At 37.6% G+C, this 21,838-nt stretch overlaps 1 protein-coding gene across 2 annotated transcripts in view; it reads left to right on the plus strand.

Moving 5' to 3' along the window:
- The window catches only part of rab27b (RAB27B, member RAS oncogene family), a 71,023-nt gene extending 51,678 nt beyond the window's left edge, over positions 1-19,345 (plus strand). For both annotated transcript variants that reach the window (XM_063464334.1, XM_063464332.1), the window contains exons 2-6: positions 3,495-3,666; positions 9,594-9,682; positions 11,861-11,964; positions 12,168-12,291; positions 14,095-19,345. In XM_063464334.1, the coding sequence (XP_063320404.1) occupies positions 3,514-3,666; positions 9,594-9,682; positions 11,861-11,964; positions 12,168-12,291; positions 14,095-14,281 (657 nt within the window). In that variant the 5' untranslated portion in view covers positions 3,495-3,513 and the 3' untranslated portion in view covers positions 14,282-19,345. The remainder of the gene's footprint in view (positions 1-3,494; positions 3,667-9,593; positions 9,683-11,860; positions 11,965-12,167; positions 12,292-14,094) is intronic.
- The last annotated feature ends 2,493 nt before the right edge of the window (positions 19,346-21,838 follow it).

Below are 21,838 nucleotides of genomic sequence, written 5' to 3' on the forward strand. Positions count from 1 at the left end.
TGCATAATTAAGATTAAGGAACTGACCTCCCAGCCCATTGTTCCTTCAGTGGGCTGGTTTCAGTCATTATGCAAATGTACTGTTTATAAGATTGGGGAAACCTGCAGTCAGCTGAGACTGAAGAAGTCACTTGGATGAGTGACGAAACGTTTCTCCCACAAAACGCTACGTCCAGATGAACAGAATCAACTTATATATATTTCTGTTCTTTGGTGAGCAGAGCAATTTCATCGAATTAGTTTCACCTAACTGAAAAAAAATAAGTAAATCGTATTTACATCAATAATAAAAAAGCAAATGGAGTGGGAGATTTACAGATGGATTGGTGTGATTTCTCCAGTGATGTGAGATACAGATCTGTTGTAGTAAAGAAAGCTGAGTCATTTTATCGGACAAAGTTCCTACCCTCATCCTCAGTCATAAGCTCTGGATACAGGCTGACAGTTAGAAATTGTCGACACAGCCAGTGAAAATAAGCTGCTTCTGAGGGATGTGTGGAGTCTTGGAGATGAGGTGAGGAGGGAGTTGGAGGAGAGCTGCTATTCCTCTATATTGATTTGAAGGTTTAGGGTGGTTCAGGGATCTGACCAGGACCCCTTCCTGGGCACTGCCTTTGGTCTTGTCCTACCAGGAGGTGGTCCTGGGGTAGACCTAAGAAAAACTAGGGAGATTATGTCTCTCGGATGGCATGTCTGTGTCCTCTGGAAAAGCTGGAGGAGGTGGCCAGAGAGAAGTTTAGAAGATAATATTTACTGTGTAGACTGAGTTTTCAGCTATTGACATATCAATGAACTTCTCTCATCACCACTGTATGAGAAGGAATATAAAATGCATTTGAATGAATGTTAAATGTAAAGAAATATTGTACAGCTTTACAAAGATTTACACCCCCACCTTTTTATTGTAACTGACTGGAAATGGCTAACTGCCTCGATGCATACTCACTGAAAACGCTAAATCCAGATGAAGAGAATCAACTTTTTGGGAAGCACTAACTGTGATTAGGTTAAAGAAGGAAGTGGATGCTCATTAAATTCACTATCCAGGTTAAGTGGCAGTGTACCATCTTTAGTCTGTTATAAATATGTTACTCTTGATTCTCATTGTACTGTCTCTCTGAGGTACAGTGAGGTTATTGTGAGGAGATTTGACTTCCTAAAATCACTGCCCTCACTATAATAAAGCAGAATTTTTTCCATGCTTCTTCTCAGCTGACTAAATCTTAGTCTTATGATCTTCTCTCTAAATATGCCACATTTAGCCATGAGGCAGACAGACACTAGACTACAATACACTATGTACCTGAATGATTTACACAATTAGGAATTTCACATGAAAAACACATTTATAGAGTGTTCAGTAGTTCACAGGGTGTCGTAATAATATGAAATAGATGAAGACTTTTGGTATAGGATTGTGAAATAATCTTTTTTCTTTTTTTTTGTAGGACATTTTGCTATGCAAGCTAAATTCACAAGTGTTTATGATGCTGGATGACCAGACCAAACTGGAACTTTGGAAATATTGAAGTTCCTGGTTTATGGTGGGGCTTCAAAGTGGCTTTTGAGCAGATAAAAAAACCCAAAAAAACCAAAACATTACAGTCCACTTGGAAAATAAATATTTATGTTCACTGTACAAAGTAGTTGGTCGGATATCAATCCTTGAGGGATGCCCTTATCAATGTCCTGGGAACATAATTTGAAACCAACAACAATTGGTTTAAAAAACAAAACATCAAAATCCACAGAAAGCAACTCATTTAACATGTTATGGCTAAAGCTTCAGAAGCCTTGAGTCAAGTGAGGTAACAATAGCAGTCACTGTGCCAACAGCCAATCTAAAAGCTTGACTGCTGTTGCTAAAGTACAGTATTATCCTCCAGGAAGCCATGTAGTGGTGAATTGGCCAGGCATTTAATTAGTGTAGATTTTGACATTACTTTCATGTTTATGTTACTAAAAGACAAAAGTGTGATGGGTGCAAACTAAAGGACAAACTAATCACTGCTGCCAGTATGACATTGGCTATTTGCAAACATCTGCATAGACAGTGAAGGTTCAATAAGCAATTTGTCTGTCAAACCCAAACAAGCAGCCAGAGCTTGCACCGTTGCAGCAATTGTTTCTAACCATTCCAGTTTCTGCATTTTTCTACTTTTACTGTTGTTGTTAATGGAGGCAGTGCAAAAAATACGAGACGAATATGAGGTACAGTCAGTCTGTGGGCTCTCTGTGCTGTTGTTGGTCAGACAGCCTCAAAGAAATGTGAAGTTATAAAAAGAGCTGAATTGAAACAGAGTTGAACACCGTAGTGTCCACTGCAGGTTTTTAGAACTGGAGAGGCCTCTTTTGGAGGGGTGATGAAAACCTCTTTACAAACCAAAAAGAAGTCTCGTCACCTTCTTTTCAAGCACTCAGGTTTATATTGTCTACTGATAATCATGTGACGATGCATGTTAGGTAATGTTATGAAGTAATAAAAAAGCCAAATAACGAATGGTATGACTAATTACTTTCACCAGGGGATAAATAAGTATTGCATAGTGCATTAAATTCATTAAAAAAATCATTAAAAAATAACGATTAATTTGTAGTGTTTTTATTTATTTATGACACCAACACTGGTCAAAGCTTGTCCAATATAGAGTTTTGTTCACTTACCATTTTGGGTAAGTGAACAATACTTTGTTTTACTTGGTCTTTGTGACTGGTTTGGTTTAGAAAAGGTTAATTATGTCCCTCCTTAAAATTAAGCCTGTATGTTGAAAGATATTGTCTTCTTCTTTTGCCTGGTTCCTTTAGGGTTTGCCACACTCGACCATCTGCATCCACGTCACTCTATCGCAGCATCCTCCGCTGTCACACCAACTCTCTGCATGTCGTCCTTTACTATATGTCCATGATTTTTTTCTTTGTCATCTGCCTCCTGCCTGTCAGCAGCATCTTCAAAATCCTTATTTAAATTATTTAAATGCAACGCCAAAGGGTTCCTTACAAAGGTTTGTATTGTGGTGCCACTGGTTTTGACATGCTTAACTCCCGTTTAATTGACAGCAAACTCACTGACTGTTTTTAGCTAAAACTGCATTAAATGAAAATAGTCTGTAAAATATATAAAGTGTGTGCTTGCCTTTTTTTTTTCTTCTATTTTTTGCACTCTTAAACCATTTCTTTTTTTCTTAAATATTTTCCCACTTAGCTATGTTCTCACACAAAGTTACTATTTTCCCAGAAAGCCATATTCTGGTCTGGACAGTCCCATGATCCCCACCACCATAATTCAACATGACAGTTGGTGTTTGCATGTGTGTGTGGTTGTACTGCCATCTCCTTGTTCTGTTCCTCAGCTTATCTGTTGGCTTTCTTGTTTCTCGCTTATGTCCTTTTTTCTGGCTTGGTTTTTATCACAGACAAACTGAATACCCATGGAAGCTGAAACCTTGGGATTTGTGTGGGTCTGTGCGTAATCGTGTGACTGTCTGTTTTCTGCAGGTTTATTGCGGTCATCACTATGACTGATGGGGATTATGACTTCCTTATAAAGCTCCTTGCCCTGGGGGACTCCGGCGTGGGGAAGACCACGTTCCTGTACAGATATACAGACAACAAGTTCAACCCCAAGTTCATCACCACAGTCGGCATCGACTTCAGGGAAAAGAGAGTGGTGAGTTCTTACCTTTTATTATTCTTACGAACAAATGTGCGCCCTGTGTGTAGCTTGCAGAAGTTTCTTTTTGATTGTGTAGTTTTACACAACATTTAATTCATCTTCATCTCAAGTTAGCAGCCACTTTGGTTACCATAGTTACAGTTTCATTTGTCCAGAGCTTTTAGTTATCAAAGAACAAACAGCGGGTCAGGTCAAGCCCAGGTTTTCTGCTGCTTTTCTCCCACAGTGGCTGCTGAGCTGAGTCACTCTACAGTCATGTTATTTTAACTTATGCAAGGAAAACAAACTTGGGTCAGATCCAGCCGGGAATAAATGACCCGGAATAAATTACCCGTGAAAAGATGGTCGTTAACTAGTTAGCGTCTAACATAATTGCTGTGGTATTTATAAATGAAGGCTTTCCAAATAAAGCATTTAGCTCTCAGAGTGGGGGCTTACTTGTGCTTGTTAGTTTCCAAAAATTGAGCCCAAGTTTGGGGAGATGTCCTCTTTACTTTTAAAACTAAGCTTCCTTTTTGATAGTTATGTGAGGGCTGGATCAAGTGACCCTGATGCACCTGCTGGAGGCTCAGGTGGCTTGGGGACTTTCTAGGATGCGCTGGGCAGGGTGTTTGGGTGATGCACTCATCTGATAGCTATAAAACATATGCTGCCAGATAACAAAGGGCACTATGAGAGATTATCAGCTGTCAGCAGACAAAGGTTCAGGAGCTAATTGGGTAGGGATGGTTATGTTATCATATACATTTTTGGGTTTTTTTTCTCTTTTTCTTTTTACTCTACCATGTGCCGAGTTGCAGTAGTGGTTTCTAATAGAAGTTCATTCAGGCAGACATGAAACATGTAGCCAGTGTGCTTTAAACCTGCATTCCTTCTGATAACCACCAGATGAGTCATCTGGTTGAACAAATAAGTCTGGTTGTATATGGTGTTAAGTTTATGGTGTTAATCGATCAATCGATTTCGGGTCTTATTGAACATAATATAATGATCATTTAGACTGAAAACCTGGGGTTATACATGGTGGGCCTACCTCGTGGTTGACAAACAGCCCTTCTTTGAGTTTGTGGTGTGAGGCTTTTTCACAGTCAGACACAGTCCTTGCTCTGGTCTTCAAAACAACAAGAATGCAAAAATGCACAGCTTGAAAACAGATTCACAGTTTGACTTCTCAAACCAGTCGGTAACCAATGATCTACAGTTAAAACGTGAGCAAACTTTTAAATAATGCGAACCCAGAAAAAAAAGAATCTTTCAGTTTTTTGTCCACCACAGAGGACATAATGAATAGGCTGGGTCTAAGGATCCTTAACAGTGACGGGAACACTCTCTGGTTGTAAGCATAGATGCCCAACCTACTTCCTGTTCTTGCCTTCTATTTTTAAGAGGCAGCCAATAAGAAAAAAAAGCTGGCTTAAAGTTAGGGAAAAATGGCTAAAACAGTTTGTTTCATACAGAAAATAAAACTTCTGAGGCCGTATAGCAAAGGATTAGTTTGAACAGAAAATTATGCAAAGCGTAATAGATCTTCTTTAAGGTCTTTCATAGATATGGCACTAGGAATAGCAATATTTGCTTAATAAGACCTATCACAATTAACATATTGTAATATTGCAAAAATGGTTTGATCAGCAAGTTTTACTTTTGTTTGAATACTGTTATTTATTAGCACATAATAGTATAGTTAAACCCTTAAGTGAGGAGGTTCATTGTAAACGGCTGTTCATCATTAGCATCATTAGCATTAGCAATCATTAAGGCTGGTGTTTAGTTTAAATCATCACTATGTTCAACTACAGCCTCAGAGAGCTGCTAACGTGGCTGAGGACTATCCGTTTAATTTCCGGACCACCTGATTCCCCAATCTAATTTGCAAAATTATATTATTTTAATCCACTTAATAGCTGTCTTGTAAAACTGTTGTTAGAAAAAAGCCCTCTGTGATCACGTTCTGCTAATGTTAAGAGCTAGTTTACTTCTGCGCTTAAAGTACTTGGTACAAGTTGATCCTTACACCACACATACTGACAGAACCAGTAACGTTATAGTGACAGAATGTGGTGACAATTCTAAATAAGATGCTTTTCTCCAGAGCTGACACTCATGGACCCCGAGAAATATGACGGTGACATGTCTTGACAAGTTGACAGTCTTATTAAAATTGTTTTAGGCTTGAAAGATGGCTGATGAGACAGAGCAATTTATTGCCATGTTTGGACAGACAGTGAAGGAGATGTTGTTTTGGGTAAATGATGAATGACAGGTTGCAGAGCTCCTTGTTGCTCTAGAGGCAGAAGACATTTTTTTTAATTTTTTTTTAATGAGTTTATTCCTGTGTTGTTGTTGTTTCTCTTTTAATGCCACAGGACCAATCACTCATGCTATATTCCAGAAATTTGTTGTATTAAAATCCTTTTATAAACTTTGAGAGTTTCATACTTGATTCTGTGTAGAGTTCCACTTTAAACTTCACCTGAGACTTGATAAAAGTTTCTATACTTGCCCATCGGAATGAGTACGTGCAAATATCTCACTGTGAATGCTCTTATCTGAATCAGAGAGTGGGCGAAGCTTAGTTTGGTCACTTTGGTGCCCTGCTGCCTTCGCAGGTCTGAAATACAGACAATGCTGCTTTAATCCCACCTCTCCGGATGACTCATAGGATTGATTATTGTTTCATCACCTTCAGTGTGTTCGTCTGTCTATGTTTCTGTGTGTGTGTGTGTGTGTGTGTGTGTGTGTGTGTGTGTGTACGGGTTCGTACTATCCTGGTGGGGACCAAAATCTGACTTTTACTATCCTGGTGGGGACTTTCTGCACCGTGGGGACCAAAATCCAGGTCCCCTTGGGGTTGAAAGCAATTTTCACACTCAAAATGCGGTTTTACTGTCAGGGTTACAATTAGGTTATGGTTAGGTTTAGGGTAAGGGTTAGGGTTAGGCATTCATTTTTAATGGTTAGGGTTAGGGTAAGGGGCTAGGGAAAGCATTATGTCAATGGGATGTCCCCACGAGGATAGCAAACCAGACATGTGTGTGTGTGTGTGCGTGCATGTGTTTAAAGGTCACACCTTGTTTTCAAACCGTTCTATCTGAGAATTAGACAGAAGCAGACAAATGTGTGATCACAGCTGTAGTTCGCAGCTGTACTTCCTCAGAGTTCTCATGAGGTCTGAAAGCTGAATGTGGATCAGTTTGCTCATCCCATGAGACATTTAACCAGAGTTTGTAAATGAAAGTTTCGTGACTCCCAGACAGACAATTTAGTGAACACTTCTGGTAAACTGTGCTTCGGTGCTCATACCAAGAGGAAGCGGCTCATTATGACCCACATCTTTTTGATTCTTCTGGCCTCTAATATGCATTACAAAACTAGCAGGGTACTAGTCATTATGAAACTCACATTACCGACCGTTTTAGTGCTCGATTATTATCTCAGAAATCTGACTTGTAACCATAGTAGCCACTGTTCAGCGCATCTTTCATAGGCCTTAAATTAAACTGATTAAAATAAATTTAAAATTTGAATGTAAGTGTTTGGATTATTTTAGTCAGGGTAAAATTAACAAACAAATGAAGACTAGAAACTGTCGATGTAAGGAGGAATGTGGCTTTTCGGTAGTATAATCGCACATCTTTCAGCCAGAAGACATAAGGTTGACCCCTGTGTGGTATGGCTATTTATAGACTTTAGCTTCATTTCGACTTGTCTGGTGTTGTGAATCTCATTTTCTGCTAAACCCCAAAGGTGCTCTATTGGATTGAATTCTGGTGACTTTGGAGTTCATTTGAATACAGGGCTCTCTCATCATGTTCAAGAAACCAGTTTGAGATGATATGAAAAATGAAATGTCACAGCAGAAATTGAGATTCATTACACCAGGCAAATATGACTTGTATTGAGTGCTCAGAGATGCTCTTCTGTGTACTTTGTTTGTAACTAGTTATTATTTGAGTTACTGTTGTCTTCCGGTGAACTTGGAGCAGTCTGGCCATTCTTATCCATCCTCTGAATGGTTAGGGTTAGGGCATGTTGTAAAATCGTGCCAATGGGATACCTAGTGAGCTAAAATGTGCTGCTCCTGCGTCAGCATGTGACAAGTTGAATGAGAACTACAACTGAATCTGGCACTACGTGTTCTTGACTATGGCTAGATGGATTTAAGCCATGTAATTTAAAAAACACACACACACACACACACACACACACACACACACACACACACAACAAAACGGTCATCATTCTTTAATTTCAATGCATTTATTGGAGCAGGCTAGTCAGTATGACAGCAAAGCAACACTATGCTGTTAAACAAAGGTACAGCACCATGCACTATATTTCTGGTGTTTAGCTCACGACTTTATAAGAAGTAGGTTCAATAAATAGTACCTTGATAACTTTCCACAGTGTAAAGAAAAAAAATACTTTGACGTGTCTGTTATCCAAATAGACTTCCTCGATCAGAGTGCATGTCTTTTCATGTCACCCCATCTGAGCTGAAGGTCAGTTATCACCTTGAAAAATGAAAGAACACCATAAAGTCAAATATAACTGTTTCAAACATGATCTGTATAAACTCAGTCTAAAAAGGGTGTCAGAAAATGTGACAGTGTGTCACATTAGGGAGAATCAGAGGTGTGAATGATGCCTGAAGCTTCCTGTGGTGACAGGAACATAACCAGCCAGCTGCTGCAAACAAGTTTTCATCATTACCCAGTCAGGATCACTGTCCACATGAGTTTTCATCATACCTGTTGAAATATTCACTGAAGCAGGGGTGAGGTGAATAAATGGAGGCGGGGTATGTAAGGTGGTGAATAGTTCTTCAAATACAAATGAAAAGATCCCAAAGTTAAACTAATGTTTTTTATTTCATTGTATTTATATTATGTATTTTGTAACATAAACTAACTGTGGTGTATCACATCTTTGGAAAGCTGAGTTTAATTTCTCTAGCCACACCCAGGCCTGATTACTGCCACACTTGTTCTCAATCAATAAATCCTTTAAACCTTGACCCTGCCTGACAAAGTGGACCATCAAAATCCTCAGCATCCTCAAAAGACAGATGTCATGCCGCGTTTCAAAGAAATTCAGGAACAAATGAACAACAAAGTAATTGAGATCTCTCACTCTGGGAAAGGTTAAAGCCATTTCTAAAGCTGGGGGACTCCAGCAAACCGCAGTGAGAGCCATTATCCACAAATCGCGAAAACATGAAACGGTAGCACACCTTTGCAGGAGTGGCCGGCCGACCAAAATTACTCCAAGACAGCAGCGACAACTCATCCAAAAGGTAACAAAAGACCCCAGAACAACATCCAAAAAATAAAGGCTCTTCTCAAATTTGCCAGAAAACATCCTGATGATCCCCAAGACCTTTGGAAAAATACTCTTTGGAAAGTCAGTAAGACAGTAAAATATGGTGGTGGTAGTGTGATGGGGGCATTTTGCTGCCTCAGGTCCTAGAAGACTTGCTGCAGTAAATGGAACCATGACTTCAGATGTCTACCAAACATCCCGAAGGAGAATATCAGTTTTGCAAAAAAGTAATAAAAAAAGAGGAAATCAGGAAGGGGGCAAAGACTTTTTCACACCACTGTAGATTAGTAACTTTGACTCATCTAACTCTACACAGTATCATGAGGAAGAAGTTTACGGTTATCAAGTGAACAATCTTACTCTATGGCTGTTTTCCTAGCCCAAAACAAAGGTGTAATCACCTTATAGAGATACTTACTTTTCAAGGTTGAGGAAGGTTGACAGTTGTAATGGTCAGTTTTGGGTGGACTGATTTAAATGTCTTTGTTTGTTTGTTTGTTTGTTTTTAATTGAAAGTCTTGTAATATACACCAGGTATAAAAGATTTTTCTTCATAAATGGCCATCTCATTTAAAATTGTGCGGTTTCTTTCTCCTCAGGTCTACACAGCGTCTAACCCCAATGGGACGACCACGGGTAAAACCTTCAAGGTTCACCTTCAGCTCTGGGACACAGCTGGACAGGAAAGGTAGGCCACTTATCCCATTAGGACAAAGTCTTTTTCCTAACAGTTAGTCAGTTCACACATCACTGATGGCATCGTGGATTGTGGGCTTAAGACTCTCCGTGATTCTACAGGTCATAAATGCCGGGTGGGGCTGATGGATGGCATCAAGGCTTTAAATATGTGTTAAAGTATGGTAAACAAAAAAAGTAATAAAAAAAACGCCCTTTTTCTAAATCCCTCTCACCAGTGCTTAAAGTTTTTGTCTTAAAGTCCTCTGCCTGTTACTCTGTAACACAAAAAAACATGCCTACCCAAGCTTTAATCATGAAGCAGTAGTAACAAGCATTGATGAAACTGATGCAGTCATACAGCTGACCTTTAGGGCCAGTTTTGCAACTGTGGACATCCCACTGGGGTTAGATGGTGTGTAGACTTGAGGTGCAACAAACTACAGTTTTAGCTGTCATTGCACAGTTGACCCAAGGAATTGACTTCCAATTGATTGGTCAGTCATTACTGATTGGTTGAAGCTAACCAAAAGAAAATGCAATAATGCCAAAATGAAATCACCAGGGACGATATCAAAACAGATAAATGGTACAATGAAAAACATTTTTAAAAAGTTTATGATTGTAGAGTAGTAAAGTTTATTTCTGAAGTCTAGATAGAGAAACAACAGACCAGTATTTATGGCTGCATGTGTCAGTCATGCGTGTGTGGTCTTTAATTGGTCCCGACCTCGATCTGTTGAATCTGTTTATAAAAGCCCGATGACTCACCGCAGGATGAGTCAGTGTTAGTTACATAATTTTAATTGCATTTATTCTGCCCAGTGCAACGAAACAGATTCCGCATGATCATTTATTCAAGTGGTTAAAGTCATTATTCCACCTGTAAGCAGGCTGCGGTGGAGACACCTCTGATATCTGCTGCTTCATTCTGATTGTTTGCATATTAAATATTGCTCATAAGTAATGTTTACACACTTGCTGTTGTCACACCCAGAAGCACAAGCATGTCTCAGAATATGCACTTCAACTGGGGGAGTCCCATTACTAACTAGTGTGGGTAGAAACGGACATGGCACACATCTATTGTTTTTCTGTATTTAGTGCTTAAACACAGGTGAAATTACAGCTCATATATTTTACTTATAACAAAGTTATAAGCTGATATTGATAAAATTGAAATCAATGTTTCTGTTTTGTGCAAGAAGGTTTCATACAATTATTCATCTGAATAACAGATTTTTGGAAATGGTTGGTGACTACAGATTTTCAGCTTAAACACTGATATTGCAAAATGTTAGAATGTCATGTTTAGACCCCCAGAGAACAATCCATGACCATGTGGCAACCAGCCATTACCAGGGAAAAAAAATGTGTATTCCCCAACCGGTTGTAAGTGTTTACCCTTCAAAGTAAAAGTTGCACCTTTTCGAAATGTGTGTTTGGTATGAAATGGGGCTTCTGATTTGTGTCACACTTTTTAAAAAAAAAAAAACAAAAACACTACAGCTTGCAGTGGAAAATGGAAGCATTGGTGTCCTCCGTGCACACTACGGGTGACTAAGGCAATCTCCTAGCAGTGTGCAAGGTTTTCAGTGCAGCACTGTCTTTGTGACCAGTTTCACCTGGTGACAGCCAGCAATCTCCAGATATAGAGCAGCAAAGGTCTTTTTTTAAAATCTTTTGACAGACATTAGTAAAATATCTATTCTGAGAGTTTAATTTGGGCAAGTGTGACGTCCTGTGCTGGAAAATGAAGCATGGAAGTGCAACAAACTGCATTTTTAATAGCCCTAAGTTTAAACAGACATGTTAAAATGCCTAGCTCGTCATTAAATTGAAGGCATGTTTACAGCCTGGTATGAAAAATGGCATTTGCTCTCAATTAAAAACATGATGTACCCAAACATTTTTAAATCAATCAATTCAGGTTTCACACGTTGGGTTTACGTAGTTATTGTAGGATTGTCTATTTTTTTTTCTGCAGCACCTTCTTGTGGCTGTTAGAAGAACTGCATCTGTGGACACATCAATTCTAGCCTCGTCTGTTCGTAAGGCTAGCAGTTAATGTGATTGGGTGGCTTGCACATTCGGGATGTTGTGCAGTATAATACAATTAAGACGTTTTTAGAAACCCTTTGAAAAATACACATTGTCATATCTGTACTCTTTAAAACTGTTTGTGTTTCAGGTTCCGCAGCTTGACCACGGCCTTCTTCAGGGATGCTATGGGGTTCCTGCTGATGTTCGATCTCACCAGCCAGCAGAGCTTTCTCAACGTCAGAAACTGGATGAGTATGTTTACTAGAATCTGCTATCAAAACATTTCAGTCCAACAATGTTCAGCTCACTGTTAAAATATGTAAAAGGCTGATGACTAATGTATTGTGAAAGCATGAAATAGCAGTATAACAAAACATTTCTGTTTGTTTGAAGTTCCTCTGATACATCACAGTTTTTATTTATTTATTTACTTTTTAATCTGTATTCATTTTCAGGCCAGCTACAGGCGAATGCTTACTGTGAGAACCCAGATATTGTTTTGGTAGGGAACAAGGCGGATCTGGCCGACCAGCGGGAGGTTCAGGAGAGACAGGCCAAGGAGCTGGCCGAAAAATACGGGCAAGTTTATTTGTCATGTACATTAACCGTATGTATTAATAGATATTAAGACCACTTCAGGTGTTGAACATTGATATTTTTTTTTATTTTTTTTTGTTACTGTTTATCTGAGAGCACACGGTGGCAACTTCTCGTCTGACTTTCACAAAAGAGCTTCTGGCCTCAGTATTACCCTAAAAACATGATGGTTATAATTAAAAAATAAAGTTGTTTCCTTAACGTCTTGTAGAAACTAAGCAGCTGTTTTCATATCAATGGACACTTAAGGTATTTACAATTACAACTATATCTTGCACTTATACTTAAGTCTATATGCACACACTAAATACTGTTTATGTTTATTTATCTAGAAGAAAAACTGCATTAACTTAAATTTCAATTGACACTGTTTCCATGCTTGACCTTGTACAGTTGGATCCTTACCCCTCCACGTGTCCTCAAGCTACTAATACTGTAAACACTTTGTCCTACATTACGGGTATGGCTGCAGGTATTTATAAAAGTAAAAGGAAGGTATGCATCTCTCAGCCACGTGCAGGCAAGAAACAATTTGCACAAAATCCTAAATTAAAATCTGACACTTAAATTAACATACTGTAATGTTCAGAAATTATTCTGATGTGCTTCAGATCTCTGATCCACATTAATAGTTCACAGGCTTTAGAACACATTATGTAAATATGATGTGATAGAGTATAAGAAAAGCAAATACATAATAGTGATTTTTTGATGTTGCATAACTCCATATCTCATATATATCTTGTAATAACCACCTGTTTTACACCTCTGTTCTGCTCTATTGCATTACAATAACATTAATGTGGATCAGAAACATGTGGGGCTTTGGCCGAAAACAACACTCACTTTTGTACATCATGTATGATTGATATAAATACTTTATTTTGTTAGCATTGATAATTTTCTTTTATAGAAAATTATTATTAGGATTATTATGATCATCAACATTGCATGTTTATGAATAGATGGTACATGGTTTTTCTGTAACAACAGACGACTTCCTGTTAGATGAGGTAAAAACCCACAAAGTTTTGCTCACGGAAGTAATACAAGTAAGTTCTGACATAAACGAGTAAACCTAAAAAGCTTTGTTGATGCAAGTATGGCAAAAACTGCAGATCCTAAATGTGCTCGTACAGATGGTTAAGCTAACCACTTCAAGCCTTCAAGTGTTTTCCAGCTTTGGTTAACCACCTGAAGTTGTTAACCATACTTACAGTAACACATGACATCTCCCGCAAATGCCCATAATAAACTGACAATAAGCCAAACATTATCATATGTAAAGCACACACTTCAAGTTCTTTAATGCATATCACAGTGAGCAGATATCTAGAATTGCAAACTAGTCTTTCTGCAGTTCTATTGTCCAGCCTAGAATTTATTCCTGTAAAGTTCTGTTGATCAGATGCTTCTGAACGACACTGTCTCTCTGGATTGGTCCTGTTTCAGACAGTTAGCAGATTGACGGGTCTTTAAAGTTGTTTCGGTCTTCACACCTGCACTTTTCTACCATATGGTTACAAGTACAAGAACTTATCACTGAATACATCCTTGGTATACTCAGTATTCACATTATTTTGGCTCATTAATTTACTCAATGCAAAATGCATAGTCCACAGGTTATACTTCAAAATCTTCCTCAGCCTTTCGACCAGTTTAAAAAAAAATCTTTTTTTAAATTCATGATGGTTGAAAATAACACAAATACAAAGTAAGGTAAAGTGAGCAAGTGAGGTGCATTTGGAAAAACATTGGTTTAAGTTGCAGATTTGTTCTTTGCAGGATCCCGTACTTTGAGACGAGTGCAGCGACAGGAGCAGATGTGGACAAGGCGGTTCTAACGCTGTTGGACCTGGTCATGAAGAGGATGGAGCAGTGCGTCGACAAACCCCCTGCCGAGCCCGCCAATGGGAACGGGGCCACAAAGCTTGGTGATGCACAGCCGATTGCTAAGAAATGTGCATGTTAGATGAAGAGGCGATACAGGACAACAACCAGTCAGTGCTGCTCTGTCGTCTGTCCTTCTTCTCACCACATTCCTTCCTCTGTTTACTTTATCCTTGTCATTTTTGATAGCATGTCTCTTCATCGTTTCATCACCCCTGTGCTCTTTAAAGCTAACATTTAGCCATGTTCTCCTATTTTGGTTCTTTTCCTCCCTTTATGCTTACTTGTCCTCCCTAATGTCATTCTGACAATGAAAGAACTCTATCCCCCTCTAATGGACTCTTACGGTAATACAGTCTCTGTTGGTCTGCCTTTAGGAGGAAATTAAAACAGGAGGGGACAGTTTCATCACTGTCAGATGCATAATGTGCCTAGTTAAAAACATGCACCCTGGGAATAGGCTCTGCACGCTCCCAATTTAACTGCTCGCAAGTGCTTTGAATGATTTAACGGACCTAAACAGTCAAAAAGACACATGTAAAAGTTTAATTTGGACTCTTTATATGTTGATCTATCTATTTATGACTGCAAAATGAGGGGGATTTAACTTTGTTTTTAATCAGTATTGGTCCTCTTCTAAAGTGTTTGCTCCTGGATCACAGTGAGAAATTGTGTGACTGATATGGTTTAATTCCTCTGTTATTTATAATTGTTTTTTCTCCCCATTTCACAAAGTGTCCTATGCTGTACCCATATGAGCCACATTTAGTAACTTTTTGATTTTTACATTTTTTTGTCAGGTTTAGACATGGCAGACATTTGCTAAAAAATGCAAAATGCTTTTTCTTTTTGTTAATAAAATAAAAATTTATAGTGCAGCATAACATAAAATAAAATCACCCACTGCTAGCTTCTTTTGTTTCTTTCTCTAGGTAACATCAGATAGTACCCTCTCATGCAGTATGGTATCAAAAACATGTACTTTTTTCCATTGTCACTAATTTTGTTTACAGGTAGAATTGTCTTATATAGATTATAGAAAGTTGCACACTTAATAAAGGGTATAGCATTTGACCTCGATTGTTTGTGACCATATATTATATTTCATTCTTTTACAATGAAGACACAAATTTACCACACAAAAACAACCAAACAGCATACAGCATGTGACATCAATAACATTTTAAAAATGCTTGGTAGTGAGTGGGGATCACCATCCAAGCAGATGATGTATCATGTTCCTACTGGCTCCTACTTGGTTGGTGATTCTTAACGTTCACTTTCTGACCACAATCAGAAAAAATCTATTTAAACACTCCCACATTGTCAGTGTTTTTTGTTTGTTTGTTTTTTCAGTGTTCTACCAACGTTAACGTTTTTCATTTAAAGTTTTTTTTTTTTGTGGGGTGGGCAGGGGTTTATTATTATTTTTTGTTAAGCCACATCACCTGGTTTTTTGTTTAGTTTTTTTGTTTGTTTTTAAATGGCAAACTTGAGGTTTTCACTGAAGTAGAAGACCACAAATACTGGCATTTTCCACCTTCTCATATCAAATATTAGCATTTGATAAGTTTAGATATATCCTAGTCTGCTAAGGATTCCTAATATCATTAGAAAAGTTTTTTTTGGCTAGATTTTATATATTTGTTTCCATTTCCAAAGTATTAATTAAGAGACAGTTTTTTCAGATGGCTGATGCCATCAACACTATAAAAGATGGGCATAGCTACTTGTTTTGAAGCCTCAAAATGAGTGATTTTGGCATTGTGAAACCAGATGTAGTGGAGCCAAAGTAAGCCATAGTGAGCATATCCTGGATAATCCTCCTTTCTGACATTCAGATTGACCAGAATATACAAAATAAACTTAACGTTTTAGACGGTGTGACCTGAAATGAGCAACTGACCTGATAAACTCGGTAGCAAAATGTTGACAGACATGCAGACAGAGGGCCGTTTTCCTTACTTCTACAGAAACAGAAATCTTTTGGAATCACAGCCCATTGTTGGCCTTTGGAAAGAATGCCATCTTTATTATAGGACTTGTATGGGTATAGCATGACACATGTGCAATAAAGGAAAAAAAATTGCATATTGATCATTTTAATAGTGTTTATCAGCATAGATGTGTTGTTCCAAAGTGACCTACTGCCTTGACCTTTGAAGCATTATTCCACTGTAGTCAGGCAGACCTTGTTGGAGATGGTCCAGCTGTGCTGTTAGATGTTTGGGAGGCACATTGTCATTGTAACGTTCTACCATTTACTTAAAAAGCTCAAAATAAAGTAGTCTTTCCAGAGAGCAAAACATGTCCTAAACAAAAAAACAGCAACAAATCAACATCCAAGCTCTCTGAATAAATCCTTTCTAATCACAAAAATAATAATAACAGGATAGAATGGGAGTAAAATGCAGAATTAGCTTTATCAGGTGACATGAGATCTTCAGTGCAGCTGATTTTTGATTTAGACTTTTTCACATCTTTACATCAGATAATCAGAGAAACTCCAATATGGCTCTGGGCTCCAATTCTGTCCATGACTAATGTTAGATTATATGTTGACCAGTTATTTATTTTACAGTACATTTGAGACATATGTAGTTATTTCTGTTGTCCTGTTTTTGTTCTGTTCTTTAAATCCCACGTTCCCGTGTTACTTCATCTATTTTAATTTACATGTACAAGAAGCTGCTTTTATATTGATTTACTTTTTCATTGTTTTAGTATTTTTGTGCTCAAAGCATAAAAACAAAAAATCCAGAAACTTTGGTTTTACTGATTTCAGCTTTGAGTTGTCTTGGTTAAATCTCTTCAACCTGGATTTGGGTGGTTTATCCAGTTCATCCGAGCTAATCTGCATCTAGCGTCATCAGATTGGATGGGAAGTGTCTTCTTTGTGCCTCTCAAAAGATGTTCTGATGGATTCAAATTTTGGCTTGGCCACTTAAGAACCAACAGTGATTTGCCCTGAAGCTTTTCCAGCATTGTAATGGCTCTGTTCTTTAGTTCATTGATTCATGGTTTGCTGAAAGATGACTGGATGTCTCAGCCTGTGGTAGAAGCACTCAGTAGATGGGTTTTCTTCCAAAACTTTTTTTTTATTGGGCAAAAACATGTTGTCACTGTGTTATTAACTTTAGATTAATCAGGAAATATATAAATGTAATCCAACAAAAGCGTGTAAAAAGTGAAGTATTTTTGAAGCCGCTACAGTTTAGCATTTATTTTAAATTTTTTGGCTTAGTTTTTTTTTTTTTACAACCTTTGAACTCACTGAGGACAGGAAAAGCCTATGTTTTTGCACCAGGACCTAACACCTGAAACACGACTACAGTGGCATGTATTTAGATGGTAATTACAAAATCCACTATATTAAAATGTCAATTTCATCTTCGAGTCAGTGATATTTTTTTGGGGGGGATTTTTTTTTTTGTGCGTTTGTTTAAAGTGCAGCTCACAGTTTTCCATAAATCAAATAACACCTTGTGTGATCAAAGAATATTGAGGAAAAAAAGATTAGATTGGCTGCTGATAAATGTTGATTTTTGTGCATCAGTGAACCAGCTGAGAAAGTTCAAAGCTGTTCCAACTTGTGGAGGACTATAGCTGTAGCGCGCTGGGTTTACTGTAGGCTGTCATTCAAAGCAAATCAAAGACCAGGGCTTAACAAATGGGTCATTAGGAAGAAGTATATATATTATCATTTTCCTTTATTCATTTAGGTAAACATCTCATTAAGATTAAAATCTCTTTCATGAGAGACTTGGCCAACAGGGCAGCAGAAGTTACAATAAATACATACACATAACACTATAACAAGCAAAGAAACAAGTGCATATAGCTTAAAACTTTAACCACAAATTGAATCTGACAGTGTGTTAAATAACATTTTTTTCAAGTAAATATTTGTTACTTTAGTTTTCTTGACAGCTAAACATATTCATTTGCCAACAATTGATTTCAGTGCCATATTTAAGTGCTACTTACAGTATATTTGATTTTTAGATGTTCAACAATAATTTGCTGATAATATGAAGCATTGACTCTGATGTCTCCCAGTTACTTGGCAGAAAATTCTGTCTTTCTGTAGGCTGGTTTGCAGCATTGTGTATGTTTTCTACAGGTGTTATCTTTTATTTTGGTTGTAAATTATGCAGACGTTGTTTGTATGGGTAAAATAGTTATAATGTACAAGCCACTTATGTCTAAAAGTATAGTTGGAAGAGAAACCTCAGTAAAACGAACTAAGTAAATGTGTGGTTATTAGTTTACTCTGGCCCACCTTTTATTCATAAAGCGAGTGATGTTTTAGCAGAAATCTATCGTTTAGCCACTAGAGGGCAGAAGATCGAGTGGCAGTCCTTGCATGTTAGCAGTCAGAAGCCAGATTACACACCTAGCGCATGTAGACAGGAGTTGTAATTCTTTACTCCATTGTTCACCTTCCTCTTAGCTTTGGTTGAGTCTCCTCCATAAATAAAACTGGATTTGTAGCTGTTTAATGTTTGTGTCTTTGTTTTTTGCCTGTCTGCCATTTGTTGAAATTGTTTGGGCTGGCCAGAGCAGCAAGACCAAACCGGGTAGTAAACGTGCCGTAAAACCAAAACTAAAGCTGAAAGAGGCTAAAAAGCTCCGTACCATGCTGCATAATTGTGAGTTCTCTGTGAGTGTCAGTTTTTAACATAGTCATGTCAATTATTGCTATTAGAGAAATATTAATTAGTCCTGCTTTTTTTTTTAAATTTTTTTTAAAGTGTTGATTTTATGAAAATCTTTACTTGAATGCTTAAATGTTTCTTTTTGGTAAGTTTTTGTTGATAGAAATTGATGAAAATGAATTATGAGGCAAAACATGACATGCAGTTGCTTAACTACTTTAACTAGATGACATGCAACTTATTAGGACTAATAAAGTTAGGGAAATTGCTTCAATATTGATTAACTTTACAATGTCAAAATCGCAGCTCGGGTCAAACAGATTAACACTAAAAGTCTTTGTATTTGAGATCTGAACCCTTCTCCAAATGGGCAAGAATTTTCCTCAACCAATGCCTTTAATTGTGACAATCTTCTAGGACAAATTGTCGGTTTTTACCTGAACCCTTCTTCCAATATTGCTCATCATGTCTTCATTTCAGTCTCTATTCCCCCCCCCCCCCCCCCCCCCCCCCCCCTCTTTTTTTTTTTTTTTTTTTTTTTTTAAATCTTCCGTCCATTTTTTGCTGTTTTTGACCGTCATTTTCTCCATGAACCTATTGTGTCTTAAGTGTTGTTTTTGAATTCACTTTGAAAGTTTACACTGTTTGCGGTCATGTTGTGCCTGTTATAATAACTCTTCTGTCTGATCCTCTGTAAAGTTTGTGAGCTACTGAATATTTTAATGCATTATTGATTATAGATTATAAATCAGAGGCAAACGAGAACAGAAGTCAGATGTTTTGGGGTTTTTTGTGTATGTCAGATTTATCAAAACAACAAATCAATCTAAGTACCTCTAAGAGCTTTTATTTTTGGATCTCCTGTGTGTGAATTCTCTCTGATGCCTGCGGTTTGTACTCGTTCGTTCAGTTTTCAATGTGTGTATCGATGCCTGTGTGTTTGTTGCACTGTCAGCATGTTTGACACTATGAGAATGGATTGACCTGTGATGCGTTCAGTGTTTCTGATGCAGGAGCTGCAAAACATTTGTTGGTTTTATCCAGTTTTGTTTTTTTGTTTTTTTTTTTTGGTTTGTTTGCTTTTGTTTTGCTTCTTTTATTCTTTTTTCCCCGACATGTCAGCTGCGACTTGATACAGATGGCCGCTGCCGTCTTATTGTCAGCTAAGATGCATTATAAAGGTATCTGATACCAACCGCGGTGTGGTGTTTCTGTCTGGAGGAGGTAGTTGCAAATACATTTATCATTACACATTTATGTTAATATTTTAGTTTCCTTGATAAATTGCTCACGAATTAAACTTATATATATGCATTTTTATGTTGTGGAAGCAGACGTGATTGGCCGCACCTATTATATACACTTCTCTGAATTTTGCCTGTGGGAATGTGACTATGTCTTGACTACAGCCATTGTTGAGTACTTATTCTACTAAGTTTACTGTTTACTGTTTTCTGCCTTTTGTTTTTTTAAACACATCTATTTCCCCATGAAAAAGCAAAAAAAAAAAAAAACTTTCAGAAGTGCTCCAAAGCTTGATAAATTATAACAATGTGTGATGCAGCATAATCCAGCTAAAGTTTAAAATGTTCCTCCAAGTTGATGTTTGAAAATAGATTTCATGTATCAATCTTTTCATGTAGTTTGTATGACTTTGATGGATATATACTCTTTCGGAAATCATTAACCTGAATTCAAAAACTCCCCTAGGTTCACAAGAAACTGTTCTCACCACACTCGGCAGAGCAGTGTCACCACAGGCCAGGTACAGAAAAGCTGTCAGCATCATTAAGGTGGCACATTTCATTCACTCCCTGGGTTAGGTTACATACCCAAAGAGTGCGTGGCTAAAATGAGCAGGGGTCTGCTGGACGAGGATTTTCAGCAAAGTAGTGCATTGTTTATTTGCTGCTTATTCATCAGAAACTGTTCAGTAAATTACTTTTTTTTACCAATATAGTTTTCAGAGATAGTTGCAGACGGTCAAGTTAAGATAGCAAACGTGAAATATTGGAAAGTCTTGCTGTTCCTGATTGCTTGGCTGTTTCGTGTGCTGTGTCACATATTGTTATAATATCTAAAGACCATAATGCGCCCAGTGATCTTTAACCTTGTCTGTTGTGCATTGTCTTTTTTGGCAAATTGCCTACATGAGTGAACAAAAGCATACAAAAAGAACAATTACACAATTTCCTGTATTGTGTTCTCATAAACAGACAATTTATTTGTCACAAAGTTAGTTTTAAATGCAACCCCTATGTGACTGTAGCGCAAAGTAGGTCCTGTTCTGAGTCAGTAGTAATCACAAAAAATATAATGTGATAACTCTTTGACTTAGGAAAATAGTTGTGTTATTCTTATGCAATACTCAATGCTGCTTCCATTTCAGGAAAACCTTGTTCCTCACAACAACAAACAAAACAAAACCCAAAGTCAGTCCAGTCATTGAATCTTCTGGACAGGAATGCCCTGCCGTGGTGTTGACTATCAGACCAAAATCAAGATTTTATGGTGAAATAACCAAACCTGCCTGAACATTTGACCAAAACTTTGAGGAATTTTTTTTTGCGATTCATTTTCTTTTGTCATGATTTTAATACTTGTGTTGCTTTTGACACCGATGCTAGTTTTGTTTGTAACAGTTATAAAATGTAAAAAGGAACAAACAAAAAAAAAAAAGCAAAAAGGTTTTGAGAGTGTAATAAGCCGGAACTGAACGTGTATGTATTGATGAGTATCTTTGTAGAGTCAGTTGTTTGCATTTTATCTAGCCGAAGCATTTGTTATAGATTGATTGACTTTGCAACTTGAGAGCTGATTAAAAATGAACTTAGTACTATAATAACTTTCTGATGTTTTGTCTTTGTTTTGTACTTCTGCTTGTGTGTAGTCATGCTAGGTTAATTGATACAAATAGAAAGGAGTTTGTTAATGCTTTGTGAATTGCGTCCTCTTAGATATCACTGAGCTTCTTTCAGGGG

This window comes from Pelmatolapia mariae, linkage group LG20, assembly GCF_036321145.2.
Source record: "Pelmatolapia mariae isolate MD_Pm_ZW linkage group LG20, Pm_UMD_F_2, whole genome shotgun sequence".
NCBI classification, from domain to species: Eukaryota; Metazoa; Chordata; class Actinopteri; order Cichliformes; family Cichlidae; genus Pelmatolapia; species Pelmatolapia mariae.